Source organism: Maylandia zebra, linkage group LG10 (genome assembly GCF_041146795.1).
Source record: "Maylandia zebra isolate NMK-2024a linkage group LG10, Mzebra_GT3a, whole genome shotgun sequence".
NCBI lineage: Eukaryota > Metazoa > Chordata > Actinopteri > Cichliformes > Cichlidae > Maylandia > Maylandia zebra.
Window position 1 is genome coordinate 20,454,551 of NC_135176.1, and position 18,007 is coordinate 20,472,557.

Here is an 18,007-nt window from a genome sequence, read left to right on the forward strand (position 1 = left end):
ACTTCTGGGACAATGTCCTTTACAGGCGAGACCAAAGTGGTGATGTTTGGCCATAATACACAGCTCCACATTTTGAGCAAACCAACCACAGCATGTGAGCACAAACAACTCTTAGCAGCTGTGAAGCACGGTGGTGGAGGGGTGATGATCTGTGCTTCTTTCTTTTTTTGAAGCTGCAGGACCAGGCGCCTTGCAGTCTTTGAGACGACTATGCACTCCTCTGTTACCCAAATGTTCAAGAGACAAACGTGAGGCCATCTGTCAGACAGCTAAAGCTTAACAGAAATTGGTTCCTGTGACAGAAAAATGACACCAAACACTTTGAGTGATGGGACCTTAAAATCCAATTTATCTAAGTTTATCCCACATTAGATTTTATTTCACGGCGTCTCTGTAGCTTTCACAGCATCCCTCTTAAACAAACGCCCAGAGGTTTGTGCTGTGAATAAACACAGGAAACAGACTAGCCCACAGCCTGTGCGGCTCACCTCACTGTGTGACTCGCGTGTATTAGAATACAGTGGAAAAAAACAAGCAACCATCTGGATGGAAAAAAACCAGACCATTGAGCCGTGTCTGTTTCATCATGCATGCAGCGTGTACATCCGTAAGTAATGAAAAGGGATATTATTGGGAAAAAATCAGTGTAATGAGATAATGAACATACATTTGAAATGGATAAAGTAACATTTATAGTTATTTTATTTTTAGATTCCTTCAATATTATTGTTTGACACATACATTTAACACTATTTCTTCCTATGAACTGCTTCTTAATTCATTCAGTACTTACTCAGTACGAGTCTTTGGAGTCTGTTTAAAATTCATTTATACACTCAGTCCATTTAATTGAAAATTTCCAAAGACAGAAAGGGCTTTTTCCTTTTAATCTTTGATATATTGTAGGTAACTGTTTCACTGTAGGAGCAGAATGGATGAGAGATGTGAAAAATAAAACAAAACTGCATGTGAAACACAGCACAAAGGAAAAAAATTGACAGATTTAACTTTTTTGGTGGCATTAACCATCGAACAGGCTTTCATATACATTCAGCTGTGTGTTATTCCTTTGAGCTCTGACGTCTGAAGTGTAAGGTGGCGGGAAACACATTTATATCACATTACACTAAACGTGTGAATAATTTATTTGTAACCAAATCCTGACAAGGTTGGTCGTTTGATGTTGTTGTGGCATTATATACACCTCGATCGTCATTGGAAATAAATGCCTGGAAGTGAAAAGGTTTTTCTTTGGAGATTCGCTGTTGTGCAGGTTTTCAAGCTTACACACAGCTTTGCCACAGTGGTTCATAGCTGTACTGTTTCCAGATTGGCACATTGCAGTGTGCGACCACTAGAGCGCAGCCTTAGTGTGTCGAGAAGAGAGGAGGGAGCAGCTCTTATGCATTTTTATAGTGTAGAGATTTTAAAAAAGACTCTTCCTTCTCCAAAATGTGTTCCTTTTTCTTTCTTTTTCAGCCTGTTACCGAAGGTGAGACAAACAAAGAAGTTAAAATCCACATTTTTGTTGTGATTTTCAAATTCAGTCGTATGGAAAATGTAAGTGCAACCCTACATCTATCACAACTTCAAAGCAATAAAACGAAACATTCCTCCCGGGGAGTAAAAGATGGAAAATGTCGCATTTAAATCTCTTAAAGTAAGGACGACTCACTGGAAACTTTATTAAGTACACCTGTTCTTGTTGCTTGATAACAATCGCCCAATCATGTGGCAGCAACTTGCACGTAGACATGCTCAAGGCAACCCGCTGAAGTTGAAACTGAACACCAGAATGGGGAAGAAAGACAGGCTGGTGTTTCAGAATCTCCTAGTTTGCTGGGATTTTCCATTTCTAGGGTTTACAGAGAATGATCCAAAGAAAAGGAAATGTCCAGTAAGTGGTAGCTCTCTGGGAGAGCATGCCTTTTTAAGTAGCAAAGGTCAGAGGAGAACGGCCAGAGAGCTATTAAAGCTGGTAGGATGGCAACAGTATCACAAATAACCGCTCATGTCAACCATGGACCCTTTTCTGGAGAAATGTGATCAACAGATCAGAAATGATCGGTGCTGAACAGTTGATTGCTTTTTTAAACAGAAAGGAATCAGGGAGCTGAATGATCTGCTGATTAGTTGTCTTTTAGTGTTATTAGATTTGAGTGCTGCGTTTGACACTGTGGATCGCTGTATTTCTCTGAAGCATCTCAAATTTCTGGTTCAATATTAAGGTGGATTTATTCTTATTCACAGGAAAGGTCTTTTACTGTAGTCACTTGGACGTGATGTCACCATCAATGGAAGTTAAGTGTGGGGTACCTCAGGGGTCTGTCCTCAGGCATCTTTCTTTGTACATGTTACCCTTGGTTTCAAATTCAAAATTCAAATTCAAATTTTTATTTGTCACGTACACAGTCATACACAGTACGATATGCAGTGAAATGCTTGGACAACTGCTCGTGACCTAAAGAAAACAAAAAAGGAAAAGGCTATGAATAAGATAGGAAATAAATATGAAAAATTAAAAAGGGTAAATTTTACTAGGAAGGAATAAAATATAAATTAAGGTTAAAAAGGAAATAACTGTACAACACAAATTAGAATGAAGGGTAAATTTAACTGGGAAAGAATAAGATAAAATATATAAATTAAAGTTGAAAATAAAATAACTGTACAACAAAATACACAATATAGAACTATATAAGAATGTATGAAGAAATATAAATAAATATATACACAATAACAGCAGCGTGATTTAAGTAATGAAGTGAAAACAATGTCCAGAATGGACTGTGTGGTGGTGTGATTGAGAGACCGTATCGCCTGCGGGAAGAAGCTTGGTATATGTCATCCGCGGGCATAGCACAGCATTTTCACTCATACATTTCTTTTAACCACAGTAAAAATCTTAAAGTCAGTGCACTGAATGACTGTATCCAAGACATTAAATTCAGCATGGCACAGAGCTTCCTGCACCTAAATATGGATAAAACAGAATTAATGGTTATTAATTCCCATTTTAGCTTCTCTTCATTGGTTATCTGTTAATGTTAATTTTAGAATTTAATTAAATATTTTATAGTTGACTCTTAAAGTGTATTTCGAGTCATAAGCTCAGCTGAGGCTCTGCTGGCCATCCCACAGTCTTAACTGAGAACCAAGGGTGACCATTCTTAGGTACATGGACTGCTTCTTTACTCTGAGCACTCAAAGCTTATCCAGTTTTTACTACAAGCCTCGTTCACCCATTTCTATACCCAAGCACGTCGTACACACACACTCACACAGATGGATTAGAGTTCATACTTTGAAATGCAGACGGGAGTAGCGGGGTATCACATATACAGAGCCCACTTCCTGACCTACAGCCAACCCAATCTCACTATTGAGGTGATGAGCTCACTGTCATACATCATTCTTACAAATCCTTCTTAAAGACATATTTTTATGAGCCTTTTCTGTCTCATTTCACTGTTGTCCTTTATAAGCATCTTTTCCTGGTGTTCATTTTTAGATGTATCTAACTAGTTTGAATTTATTCTACATTTATTCCTCGCTTTTCTTGTCAGAATTATCATACCTAATATTTCAGTTTTCTCTGATGTTTGCAAGGCAACAATACTGCGTAAGTATTTATTGGCGTCTGATGGCTACAAAGCACCACGTAGCAAAGCTCAGACCATCTCAAATTGGTTTTGGTAATGCAAATTGTCTTTGAAGTGCGGTGAGAACAAGGAAGCTCCTCACAGAAACACCCCAGAGAGGTGGTGGATTTGAATCCAGGACCTTCTTTCTGTGAGACAACAGTGCTCACCACCTGCTGAATCCATGTCATGAATACTTATGACAGTGCTGAAGGTAAAAGGGGATCTAACCTGATACTAGTGAGGTGTATCTAATAAAGTGTCCAGTTAATGTCTTATTGTCAATTCTTTTGGTTGCAGTGATTATCTAATGATGCAACGAGGTAATTCTTACCGAACCGTCTAAACTTTTTGAGCCGAAAGTGAGAATTTAACAGAGTAAGAATTTAATTGGCTAAAGTTACCAAGCTGGTCAAACTGCCTAAAAAGGGTTGGCACCTGGCATAACTCATAAAGACTGCATTGTTGACATAGTTACGTGAGTCACCGATGACTCATGGAAAAAAACAAAAATGTGCTTCAGTTGCCTCCAACACAGCCAACTCACACGGACATCTTTCTACGAAAACCAAGAAGTGCACAAGACAGAGACGTTAAATCAGGTGTGATCATCAATCACTTTTATTTTTTTTAAAAACAAAACAAACAAACACTGAAAATACAGCTACATTTATACATGGCAGCGATATGTACAGGATATAAAAGAAATATTTTGCTGCTGTTAATGATCCAGCAGTGAGAGAGGGGATGATTGTTTTTCCTTTTGTGAAAGGCACAGAAGCTGGCTGTAAAGAACAGAGTGACACGAGGCACGGCCGCGTCACAAAATACTCCCGGTAATGAATTTCCGGCAAGCAGCATTAAAATGTAGAGCGGGGTTTACACTGAAAGTACTGACTCTCTTAGCAGCCGCAGCGCCTTCCACAGGCTGACAGATGGGTTTTTATTTTTCCAGGCACCAGTTTATACTTCAATAACATCTAAAAATCCAAATCTACTCCCCTCTCCACTAATTTTCAAGTTCTGTCATGTCTTATGGGAAAGCGTCCGCTGGGACCATCTTATCTGAAGAAAGTAGGGATTTTTTTCCCCTCCATGTGGCTTCCAGCAGCACAAGCATCAAATGTTCGTAAAATGCCTTCAAGTGTCATTCCAAACCCTCACCGTATCAAATTATAATTGGTCATATTTTAGAGAAACAATTCATATAATTTACAGCATTACACAAATAAAGATACAGTTTTAAACAAATACTGTACACTCTACAGTAAAGCACTTTACTAGGACCCCCCCCCCCCAAAAAAAACAACAACAAACAAATACTTTTGACAATAAGTTACTGACTATTGACATGGGCAAAGATAGGTTTGAAAAATAATTTATAGACCAGCTTTAAGGGGTCACTCCTTGCTTCTGGAAAACGCGCGGGTCCCAAAAACTAGATCATTTGGTCAGCAAGTACAATTAAAATCATGTGACGATTGACGACATTTTTTCAACAAAGACAAACAAAAAAACCCAACCAAACAAAATAAAACAAAGCCCCCAGGGAACGGCACTCTAAACTGTACATGTAATGATTAAAATACGTTAACATCTAAAAAGCAGACTGACTGATTAAAGTTTATATGAAAAGGGAAAAAAAAAGAGAAAGCAAACAATACTAGAAACATTTAAATATTAACATTTTATACCAAGGAAGAAAAAAAATGCAGTAAAATTAAAGTTTAAAATAATAAATGTGATGAGTACTCAACAGACAAAGCTGCCAAGAACAAGTTTCAATTGAAACTAAACAAGAACCTTTGTGAAAAAAAGGAAACAAGAATACTTATTTTTCACAAGGAAGTAGAAAGCAAAAGAAAGGTGACAAAATAAAAAATAAAAAAAATGTGTTATAGTAGTGATTGGATATGGGTCCTTTATCAGAAAACAACCCCAGCTCCCAGACACCAAAATACTCGCAGTATCCGTCCATCACAGGATCGGACGACGAAGGTAAGAGGCACACAGGTGCAGTTCTGTCAGGAAGTCTACGCGGATCATTTAAAATTCATAGAGAGCTTTCCATGGCATTGGAAAAAGCTCTTGGGTGGGAAAATAGACATTTGTAACCAAACAGATAGATGATGGGGTATCCTCCTCTAAATACCAGAAAACAGAAGGAAAGACAAAACAAAAATCTCACAACTCCTGCTTTCCTTTGTTATCTTGACTTTACTTTCTTTGTTTACAACCTGTATTTACCAGGTTCAAATCAAAGGCCTCAAAATGTGCAAAAATGCAGTCTACATGCAACCGCCCTCCCCCCCCCAAAATTTCTAAAATAACATAAAACGGGCGCATTTAACCGATTCCACAATGATTTCGTGTACACATGCTGTAAGGTGGGTCTCTGGGAGTTGGGGTTGGAGCAAACAAGGGCGGTAGTGTCTTTACAAACTCCTTAAAGCTGCACAGTGAGTAAGATGGCATCCGTCGCGTGCTGCTGACCTAAATGCACCGATGCAAACAAGCAGGGAAGGTGAACTCTACAGAAAGATGGTTAACGGACAGATGCGTCTGCACCTTCTGCTTATTTTTTCTTTCTAAAAAGGGAAAAAAAAGGAAAAGAAAACGTGAAGTGTAGCTGACAGTTGTAAACTGACTGGCTTAAGTCATAGTGATTTACACTGTGGTTCTTTGTGGCCGGATGGGAGGGTTGGAGTAACGGAAAAGGAAGCAAACATGAGAAGTGTAACATTCTTCCAGTTTACAGCTTCTGATAACTGAAAACATAAACTCATAGATGTTTGTTGGGTCCATTCGAAGCATTTTCTCATAGGCAGCGAAATGTCTCCAGAGGGCTATGGCTAAGGAGAAATGGGTTAGAACGGGCACGTAGTGAGAAGTGGCTCCGCGTGTCTAACCATCAAGTTAAATCAGCCTCTAAAAATCAGAGGTAAGATGTGTGTCGCATTTTCTTGCCTCTCCTCCTTCAAACCCAGGGCAGCGTTCCAAGCCGCCTACACTGCAACATTTGGCGGTAACCACATGGCCAAACATGAGTGTGGAAGTTCTGCAACGCTCCCCCAGGTCTGTGCCAGTCTGCATCAAGGGCTGCTGCCTGCTTCCACGTCACTGTTGGGGGCACCCTTGTAAATTGGGGCATTGTTCTCCACGGGGAGCTCGTATTTGCGTGGGAGTGGCTTGTTGCCGCTTTCGTTGCTGTTTGTAATGCCATAGAAGAAGTAAATGGCAAAACCTGAAGGGGGAAGAAGAAGAAGAGGCGGATGGAAGTTATAAAACGGGCACATTAATGTGAGGCAACAGAAGGAAGGACAGGATGTGTAGCGCTCGAACGTACCCAAAGCCATCCAGACGGTGAAGCGGCACCATGTACCCAAGTCCAGCTGCATCATGAGGTAGATGTTGACGAAAACACTGAACAGGGGCAACCAGGGAAGAAGAGGAACCTTAAAGAGACAGAGGCCAAACTTAAGACACTTTCTCAGATAACATCGTAACAACATGTGCCCAAGGTGTCCAGTCAGTCTCAGAAACAACAACGTCCTGTGCTTCAAAAAAATGGAAAGTTACCTTGAAGGTGAGCGCCTCTTTGCTCTCCGGCTGCCTCCAGATGATGATCACGCAGACGGCACAGAGCACAACTAAAATACCGCACGGCACCACCACACCCAAATATCCAGCGAGCAGCTCCGGCAAACAGTTGGCCAGGATGACGCACAGGACAGTCATCAAAATCGCTGCAGGGAGAGCAGAAGATGAAGTTACTTACACCGGTTACTTCACCTAGTTTATTCTGATCTAAATCAGATGATGAGTTTGTAAGCTTGTAGCTTTCCCATGCGATTTAGTTTGTTTTCACACAGAGGAATTCTCAGCAAACTCCAAGCGAACCAAAATGCATCACTACAAACCACGTGAGTGTTCAGACAGCTCATTGCGTCCGTGCTCCGGACTATGAGACAACATGGAGAACTTTATGTTCATTTCACAGCTAGCTGCTAGACCGCACAGACTTTTAGATATCTGTAGCACCTTCCCGCATTGAGAATACAAAGCATATGTGGCTATGGGGCGTTCTGTTAGGTAGTAGGTTTGGATCACATTAATGGACTGAACACAGCAGGTGTGAAACCACCCTAAAACTCCAAAGGAAAGCATATATTTCATCACACTTTATTGTTTTAGCCTTCTCGCTCACACACTTACAGATGACAGCAGTTGTAGCGTAGACAATGTTCCCAGACAGGACTGTGGGGATCTTTCCACTTGGGCAGAAGAGCAGCTTGAAGCTGAAGGTCTCTTTTAGTGGCCTCTGATCCATCTCCATGTCATATTCATCGCCACTCTCCCCTCCACTCACAGGCATCTTCTCCGATTCCTCCATAAGCTTCTCCAGCTGGCTGGGTGAATTTAGGGTACCTGGCTGATACCTAGAAACATGAATGAGAGACTTAACATAGACGTCACACACAACTGCTTCTGTTACTTTAAATATATTGCTTCCTGTTTATTGCTACTATGAAAATGAGCCCACAGCCAAGTGAGAGCCAGTAAAGCTTCCTTGCCTTCACCCTTGTTCTTTGGATCGACACGGATTATGATATAACTGTGCTTTTAAACTTATGGGTGCTTGCCAATGGCATTAGTACATCAGCTGCTACAGAGTATTTAACACATGATTACCACTTCACAAGCCTCTGTGTGAATTTGATGGTGGAGAATAAAGGTGCTTACCTGAGAATGAGGACGCAGATGGCCACTAAAGAGTACGCCAAAAGGGTTCCAATGGACATGAGGTCCACCAGAGCTGCCAGGTCGAACAGAAAGGCCATCAGAGCTGGAAGGAGAAGTAAGACCAGATCTTAGACAGCTGCAAGCACCAAAAATATCAGTATTTGCAAAACTAGTATTGATCTTGACATGTCAGCCTGTGAGATAGGCTGCTAGACAGAGCTGAGGCAGCAGGAAGCTCTGTGAACTTGGAAAACTAGCAACAGATACTACTGGTAACAGGAGATTGATACCAGCAGTATCTGTACATTGATACAGCAAACAAAGAAACAAAACAAACAAATCTGCGTGTCCAAAACATGAAGAGAAATATGCCCAAACATAAATGTCTCTGAAAGTTGTATCTTTATCTTACCTGCAATAATACCAGAAACAATGGTAGCCAGGACAGGGGTCTTTGTGCGAGCGCTCATCTTAGACAGAAATCGGAACAGCAGCCCGTCCTCTGCCATGGCGTAAATAACACGGGGCATAGGGAACATGGAGCCCAAGAGGCTGGGGGAGGATTGGAAGTTTGCATTAACATTTTACAGTCATGTGAACATAAACATGTTAGATGTTTTGGGTTATGCCTTCCTCACCTGGTGGACAGAGCACAGAGAGAACCGACAGCCACGATGTATCGAGCAGGACCCCAGCCGACAAAGCTGAAGGCCTCGGGCAGAGGACTCTGAGTGTTCAGCTGGTAGTACGGCATCATCATGGTGAGAGCGGCAGACACGCCGAAGTAGGCGAAAAAGCAGATGAGCAGCGAGGCCACGATGCCAATAGGTATGGAGCGCATGGGGTTCTTTGCCTCTTCGCCTGAGGGAACACAAAGCAAGAGAAAGATGAGCGGGATCCCACTGGCGCGCCTAAATAACCCTTGAACGTCTTGACAAAAGCTGATTATGTTAGCGTGTACTATCCAAGGGCGGGGTTTTCCCCACACACCAGAGTTCCTGGCCTTACAAAGGAAAAGTTTTATGTAACGCAACACTCTTCATAACCATCAAAACTACTTACTTGTTGTGGCAATGCAGTCAAAGCCCACAAAGGCATAGAAGCACGTGGCTGCACCGGACAAAACTCCGCTAAGTCCAAATGGGGCAAACCCACCAGTGCCGTATTGCTCCTTCAACCTGGGAGGCAGATGAGGAGAAACATGAAGTTAAACAATAAAAGAGGATTGGATCAGAGAAGTAAATCAGCCATCAAACACTCACTTCAGCTCCCTGCTGCCATTGGTGCTGTTTATGAATTCCCTGTAGTCGTTCTCTGTGAGGTGCCAGTTATTAGTGTCCCCTTTAACGAACCCGGAGATAATAACGAACCCCAAAACCACCAGATTGATCCCAGTGAAGATTTTGTTCACGAGAGCCGACTCACTCACACCAAAGGCCAGAAGTCCTGAGGGCAGGAAGTAGACGGAGACAAGAGAGAGAAGCTTCAACAACACATCCTGCTACGTGGGTGGACATTTTCATACTTCACTTCCAACAAACCATCAGTCAGCGACACCAATTCATTCTAACACTGCTACTGGCAGGCCACACTAGCTGTGATGTTAGTGTGAAAACTGTTGTCTGTTGTGCAATGATTTGGATGCAATGATCGCAATCGGCTACTTCAGCGCGGTGTGCAACGACCAAGCTGACAGCCTAATTTTAAATGAGAAAAGTACTCGATATTGGAGGTTTCAGTGGGTCATCTTTGGAAGAACAAACACACTTGTATGCATTAAAATGCTACTAACAGTAAGGGTCTGATGCTCAAACAGCTTCATGAGTTTAAAGCAGTTAAAATGAAGGCGGATAGCCCGTTATTGGACTGCTCAAGTTTTTTTATATCCCAAAAATGTCCTTATTATTGAGCAAGTTATCCCCTCATAGCACTAAGAATAAGCAGACTCACCAGTGAGCAGCAGCACCAGGATGAGGGCGAACAGGTCCGGGTACTCTGCCAGCACCTTGCCTGGCACCGTCATTGCCATGGAGGCTTTAAAGAAGCCCGAGATCTTTTGTTCCACCAGGTTGTCAAAGGTTGAACTCCAAGCCCGGGCCACACTGGCTGTACCTAAAAGAAGGAAAAAAAAAATACCAGAGATTATTTAAGAATATGGTGACAAGATATGACTCCTAATGTGTGGATTTCTACGGCACATGTCAGTCTAGTGAAACTGAGGCTCACCTATGACATAAGACAAGATGAGATTCCATCCTGTTATGAAGGCCCAGATTTCTCCGACTGTCACGTAGCTGTACAGGTATGCGGAGCCCGTCTTAGGGACACGGGCGCCAAATTCGGCGTAGCACAGGCCGGCCAGCATGGAGGACAGAGCGGCGATGAGGAAGCAGAGCACGATGGCGGGTCCCGCCTTCTCTCGCGCGACCTCACCGGCGAGGACGTAGACACCAGCACCCAGCGTGGAGCCCACTCCCAAGGCAATGAGGTCCAGGGTGGACAAGCAGCGGGCGAACTGGGTCTCTACACTTGACAAGTCTAGTTTCCTGCGACGCAGCAGGATTTTGCCAAAGGTGGACAGATGGCTGGCCATGTTTGCTGTGACTGTGTGTGGGCGCAGAAGCAGGCTATGCGTTTTAAATCCTTCTAGTGTGAGTGCGTGTGTGTGTGATTGACACAGCTTAAACAGAACATGTGTGACCGGCAGGTACGGGAGAAGTTTGGACAGATTGATGGGTAAGTTACTCGTCAAGTATTGCTCCCTTTGTGTTCGTATCAGCCAGGCCACAGTCGCTTCAACACAGAGATCAGGAAGTAGCAAAGGCTGTGGTCACAGAATTTAGCAGCAGCAGATTACCTGTGAGGAAACACAAGAAAACAAGAGCTCAAAACAGGGCGCTATTCAGTACGAGCCAGAGCTTACGCTTCTTACAGCTTCTTGTGCTTGGCATGCTGCAGAGGGATTATGAAAACCTCGCTTTTTCCAAGTAGCAAAGTTGTTTTGTTTTTTTTTCCAGGAAAGTGTTCAAACTGGCGGAGAATATATCAAATCTTGCAACACAATCGCTCCCAGCTGGGCTACAAAAATAAATTGTATCATATGCAATGTCTCGGCAGGTTTTTAGGTGTGTTTCAAGTGAACCGAGGTAGCCCCGGAGATGTTGCAAACTGCACTGGAATACTACCACCTTTTAAAGCACAGTTACACATCACGAGACACAGTGGGACGCAAAGGAACCATGAAGACAAAAGAAATCCGAGCGTTATACTGTTAGGCTTTAATCAAATCTCAAGTTTGCCTGGACAAATAAACCTTCCATGGTGCACACCCCAAAAAATAATAAATTCTTTTGATACAACACCTAACCTTATTCCTCACCACTCCCTTACTGCGAGAAAATACCAGGAGTCAACTAGCAGCTAGAGCTAGACGGGGAAACGCCTGGGAAAGTGTGTGCAGTGGTGATGGGGGTTGGTCAAACGGAGGACTACAACTACATAGGTTCCAACACAACCTCGTGACAGTGCCGTTTCACTAATCAGAATGTAATACACTGTTTTCACTGTTACATGCATTATCAGTGATCTGATTGAGAAAAATAACACAATGAACCACCCCGAAGGACAGCAGCAACACATTTTGTGCCAGTTGTGGGTTGGTTTGCCAAGATCTCACAGGGTGAAAGATAACCATTACACTAGTTTCTTTGACACACAAAAGCAGCTTCATAACACGCCAAGGACACTTTATGCAACATGTAACCTAAACAGACACTGTTTTTCTGTTTGTCTGAGGGGGACTGGACACGTTTTTATTGGCAGAAGCAGGAATGACGTCAATAACTGAGTGAATGTAACTAAAAATCTGGGGTTACTGACACGTGTACATGTCAAAAAAGTGAGTGATGGTCGAGGCCTGCGGTTCAACAACCTTTTGGTCGGTACATACACTGTGTGTACAAGCAACACCCTGAACACTCCCACAAAATGTTGCTTGACTACCTTCAGTCTTATTTAGATTATTCAGAGTTCTCATACTGCCGTTTGAGTCTGAAGTCTTGCTTTGTAAAAGTAGTTGTATTAGTAGTAGCAGCAGTACTAGTAGTAATTTGATTATCTAAATAAGATGTCTTTTACTCCAAATGGAAAGCAGAAGAGAGAAATCCATGTGCTTAAAAACTGGTTAGACTGGTTTTGGCTTTACGCAGCACTAACAAAATGCTAAATGTCAGTCTTGCAGCTCTTGCTGAGATTAAAAACAAAATAAAACTGATCGCCAGCAGCCAGGACTCACTGTCGTGCTGCTAACTCATGCAAGCTTTTCAGAAGTAAAGTGTCACTTTGTGGGGTTAAAGCTGTCAGATGTCCACAGAAAAGCTACACGGAGACCAGAGATTTGCAAATCGAGAAGGGTGTGCGACAGAACGACAGAGTGTGACTTGCAGGAAGTAGCAATCACACATTTGTCTTGTCTAAAATGGCTCAATGCATCATGTCGTCGTGTTGTTTTTACACCCTTTTTTTTCCCCTTGGACCTGGTTTCTGCACTTTACATGTTAGATGTACTCACTCTCTGTTATTTACAGTAAACAGTCTTGTACGCACATGCAGGTCCACGAGGCAAAAACATGCTCAGAGCAATAAGAACGCTGTAAACTTTTATCTTATCAACAAAATACTATACTTGTATGGTTAATCATTAACATTTCAACAAAATAATATACTGGACCAAGGTGAAGGATATTGCATCATGAGGCATATCTACTTATCCAAAAGAACAGAAAATACAAAAACATTGAGCTTCTTGGTGATTAAAAGCTCACACAACTCATTAGGGCAGGGTTTGACAAATTTAAGTCCAACACTGGGCCCACAGGCCGCACCTTTAAACTATAAGATTTGACAAACAATAATCAAGAATAAATAATAAAGAACAATCAATGAAACATTCTTTCTTGGTGTGCAACTGATCTGCAGGTTCTCCAAGAGAAGGGCTGAAGTCAGGATTTTGAGGGCGGAGCAGCGTTAAAAGCTACGCGTCTGAGGCTATTACTGCAACGACACCCGATTCTTTCCCATGTCAGGCCTTTCAGTTACTTCACAGATCAGTCTGTAAAGAGGAAGAGGAGATGTGAAATCCTAACCCAGCGGCAAAGATCGGACTGAATCAGCGGCACAGCGAGGACGGCCACATCAAAAATGCCCTTTAATGCCTATTAAGTGTGTAAAAAACTGAAGACGGAGGGCCACACAGTACCATTTTGAGCAGTGCTGTTTAAGTGTTTTTGTCCTCCACCGTCTGTCCAATGAGCTTCAGGGATAAAATACATTTATAAAAATAGGAAAAAGGTCCCCTGCTCACATCATGAATGTATTAAAATCTCTACTGCTTAGGGTGAAGTTCTCAGAGTGAAATTGAATCCATGCTTAGAACGTGACCACTAGAAACTAAAAGAAAAGAAAAAAAGAAAACAAAACCCAGACATCAATGGGAAGCTTCTGAAAAACTGCAGATGCTCAAAAGAAAAAAAATCAAAAATATGACTCGAGAAAAAAAGAGAATCGAGAACTACGGCATGTACAGTGGACTTTTGAGGCTTGTGCTTCTTTATCTTTCTGCCTTGAGAACTTATTTCAGGTGTACAATTTCATAAAAATGAAAGCAATGTACATTCAGCTGTGGCGGCATTATGATCCAATTTTAGTCTTTTTCCTTTTCCCCAGCTCCCACGATGTTTCAGCACAATGACAATATTCTATTAATACTGCAAAAACAACAGAAACGGACTATCAAAGCATTTCTAGGCTTACTATTTCAAAAGAGAATATCCTGTCTGGTACAGTTAAGTGTTGGGAGAAAAAACTCAAAACACTGTCAAACAATGAAATAAAAACAACACAGAGAGCACCTGATGACTGCCATAATAAACACTCTCCCCTCTGAAGACTGATGGGAAACTGGTACATGGTGGAAATGCTCCCGCTCCCCACTTGGTGTGACATTCCAGCAGCATTTTCCACTCGCACACCAGGAACTGAGATCTAAGGTGCTCGGTGTCCTGTCAATAAACATTTATTACCAAACTACTGTGCCCGACCGGCCTTAGATCTCCTCGGGGGTTCACCCAACGCTACACGGGACCCTTCGGTGGGGACAATGGCAACCGTGCAAAAGGGAATGATTTTTTTTCTTTTTAGGACACACATACACATGCGCTCTTACTGTTTGAGCATAATTAAGGGTGGTCTTATTAAAGCAAGCCACCATAGCCCCGGATGCCACCTCTGTCACGTCAGCTTGTTGCTAATCTTTCCCTTGTGGTTTTCACGAGGGTGCCCGTTTGTGCAAGTGGGGCAGGTTGCGTGGAGGTGTGGCTCACAAATGTACCCTCTGCATGTTCCACTAGCCCACACACGCCTGTATGAAAGACTAACGTTATAACCAGCAGGGGTTTTTTTCCTCCCTTCCCCCCCCCCCCCCCATGGTCCTGCTATTAAAGTGAAAACACAAGCATTTCCCTGGAAAGCCAAAGATGATGCGTGAATCTTGTTGCCAAGATCACTTCTGTGTTTGTTATCGCTTTTTTAAAACTAAGCTTGAGCACGGTTGTTGTTTTTTGAGGACCAAACTAAAAGGCTCTTTATACTGGGGGACTATGACCAGCAGCAGCTCTGGCCAACAACGGTCCGGTTACAACAGGCTTCAGGGATAATAGTCCTGTTACTTGACTTAGCATTGGCGCAAGTGCTTCCAAGGACTAAGAGGATTATTTGAAGTAGTAACAAACCTGCTAACCTCATTACAACCTGTTGCTGCTCCTTATTCTATCCTCATGAGCAACACATGGCTTTGTTTTGACTGCCACTGTTGACAAATAACCACTGCTGCTGATAGTGATACCGAGTCAAGCTGTGTCTTCACTCTATGCTGCTCACTAGTTTGTGAAATCCACTGCTGGATTTATATAGCAAAATATTGCCAAAATAATCCACATCACTCCTTAAATATCAACTTCAGTTAATCTGTGGAGTGCAGCAGTTGAACAAACACCAAGTTCAGCTCCCTGCAAAGTGGGGTCGGATCTATTTGGAGTGTACACTGCATCGCGGCTTGCTCTACATCCTCTCAAACACGACACAGTGTTTTTATTTCCCGGCTGTTTGAAGACAGGAACAGTACATTTAGACTCAGGGACAATAAGGATGATATGAGGTGCACAGCGGGTTAACAAAAAGGCCGAGTGAAGAAAGAAACCATGGAGACTGAACTGAACAACCCCACAGATCACCTGGCGGGGAGACCACCCCTCTTGCCAAAAACCGGACTCGCTGTGAAATGGAATGTGACAAACCGAGAGCCTGCCCGCTTTCCCACGACCACTGCCAACACCATTAACATCATCAGATATGACAAGAGCAGGACAAAACTACCAATTTGTCACACACTCACGCCGAAATGTGCCGCATTGTAGCACGACAGACGTGCAATCTTTCTTGAGTTTGGCAGCATTTGCACCCCCCTTCCCCTGTTATTGAATGTTTTTATTTAACCATAATCAAAATGTTCCCAGAACATGTCACACGAAGACCCTTTGATGTGGACTAGCACACACCCTTCCTGCAATGACACACACGTGCACACAAAATTTGTGCTTCACTTCAATTTATGAGCATTTCATTCAAACAACCAATAATGAGCGAAATCATTCACTCTGACTATTACAGCTTCACACTGCTGCAGTTTATCGAGTACACCCTGCTGTAAATCACAGCTCTGATGGGTTTTGTTGACTCTGAGAGATATTAGTAATATTTAGTTTGATGCAAATGGCGTGAACAAAACAAACAGAAGGAAGCGTCCCACAGAAACTGGACGGATACCTCTGAAAAAACAACATTGAATTGAATAGTAACACAAATCTTACAGCTCAATTTCTTTATTGTCCCACAAGGGGAAATTAGTTTAGCAGCAGGATAAAAAAAATAATGTGTTGTTATGAGTTGTTATTATATTATTATACTAAAAAATGGCGACTTTATTGTGTTTTTTCAAAACCGAATTTCCGCGATCTCCTGATTTTTTTTTTGCCCCTAAAGTAACGTGGCATTCTGGTACAAGGTTATACAACCTGACCCCTTGAAACCACAATAACGCAGTCAAGCAGGTGTGAATACTCTCGACACACACTCTTATCCGTGTCTACACCCTTGTCTCCAATACAATTAATGCAGTTGATCATTAGTTACTCCAGCTAAAGCTTGGCTTTCAACTGGCTGATGCAACACAAATGGCACACCTTCCCGAGGTGACATTGCCACTCGCGCACGAGGTTACCAGAAAATAAATAAATAAAATCACGAGTTTAAAATTGTTTTACCCACGAGCAGTGCCGACGTTGTTCAGCTGTCCATATGGATAAAATACCCCATCTGTCAAGCGACCGAAACACCACTGACCTATCTACGTGGCTGGGAAGCTCTCGTGTGGTGCCAGTGTTGCTTTCAACAATATAGGAAGTGCAGCAATTGGCTTTAATACATTTCATACCTGACGCAAGAAAGCGGGAAATGGCGGTGGTTTTAACGTTGGTGATCTTTTTAAGTGCGGCGTTAGGGCTCAGGCTTGGATTTAACAATCTTCTGGATAACGTTTGCACATAAAAGTAAATGTTGCATTGGTATTCAGAGATTAGGCTTTACAAAAAAAATCTTACAAATCGAGTTCTTGCAGTGGCTCTGGTTGGGTGCGCTCAGTTTAAATATGCACGTGAACTAGCCAAGTTGTTATTATTATTTTTAAAGATTAGTGTTGTTTGAGAATAATGCATGCGATTCTCAAAAATTCGGCGCTACGGGGGTCTTTAAAAGCACCATTTACGGTCATTCCACGTCTCTGTAGCACGCTAGTAGCAGGGCGTGCTAGCCCACCACGACCAAAACAATGAATGAAAACCACGATTAATAACACGGATAAGCGTCCGAGTGTGCTGAAAAGAAGATGGAAACCAATTAAACACATTTTCCACAATGGTCGCCTTACATTAAGTTTCTTGTTTCTGCTCGGTTTTCCGGGTAACGTTTCGGGCAGACAGCTGACTCCCCGCTCAAATGACAAATTAAAGCGGAAAGTACAGTGAATAACCGGGACACGTTTTCCACGCTCGGTTAGAGAAACAACACATTGAAATATTTGACTTTAAAACATAATAAAGCTGCTCAAGAACAGTGTCGTCCTGGTCTTGTTCAACATTGCGCCAATTACATCCGACAACACACGAGGAGGATTGCATCAGTTTACTATATCGTAAGTACAAGCTCGATTTTAGATAGAAAATGTCACTACAGTACATCTTAGATTAAAAACGCGTTTCTGTTGTGTTAAACAAAAGCCGACATCGTTACCTTTAATGTCTTCTGGTGGTTTTAAAGTGAGTGGAGAGAGGAAGAAAGACGACAGATAGGAGCGCTGGTGTCAGAGCAGATGACGAAACAACCCGCTCGCTAGAGCGGTTTTTACCAGTCGCGAGAGGATGTGTACAGTGACGTCATCACAAGGTGGAGCTTTCCACTCATGAATGGAAGTTAGATGTCTGTACTTTCTGAAAACACAGTAGTGAAGTAAT

At 42.4% G+C, this 18,007-nt stretch overlaps 1 protein-coding gene across 1 annotated transcript; it reads right to left on the bottom strand.

Annotated features, from left to right (window-relative positions):
* Positions 1-4,234: 4,234 nt before the first annotated feature.
* On the bottom strand, positions 4,235-17,898 carry slc7a3a (solute carrier family 7 member 3a). The gene is made up of 12 exons (XM_004550313.4): positions 17,787-17,898; positions 10,611-11,241; positions 10,335-10,496; positions 9,647-9,830; positions 9,447-9,562; positions 9,023-9,245; positions 8,797-8,936; positions 8,385-8,487; positions 7,857-8,080; positions 7,221-7,387; positions 6,988-7,096; positions 4,235-6,885 (listed from the first exon to the last, which is right to left on the bottom strand). Exons 2-12 carry the CDS (start codon positions 10,975-10,977, stop codon positions 6,734-6,736), a joined length of 1,947 nt encoding a protein of 648 aa, XP_004550370.1. The 5' UTR covers positions 10,978-11,241; positions 17,787-17,898; the 3' UTR covers positions 4,235-6,733.
* Positions 17,899-18,007: the final 109 nt, after the last annotated feature.

What these genes read in the sequence shown, in the direction of transcription:
- slc7a3a (XM_004550313.4), bottom strand. Translation starts at nt 10,977, where the DNA reads ATGGCCAGCCATCTGTCCACCTTTGGCAAAATCCTGCTGCGTCGCAGG. An exon ending in TGACTGCATTGCCACAACAA is followed by an intron (nt 9,246 to 9,446) that starts GTAAGTAGTTTT and finishes GTGTTCCCTCAG; the next exon opens with GCGAAGAGGCAAAGAACCCC. An exon ending in CTCTGTGCTCTGTCCACCAG is followed by an intron (nt 8,937 to 9,022) that starts GTGAGGAAGGCA and finishes ATCCTCCCCCAG; the next exon opens with CCTCTTGGGCTCCATGTTCC.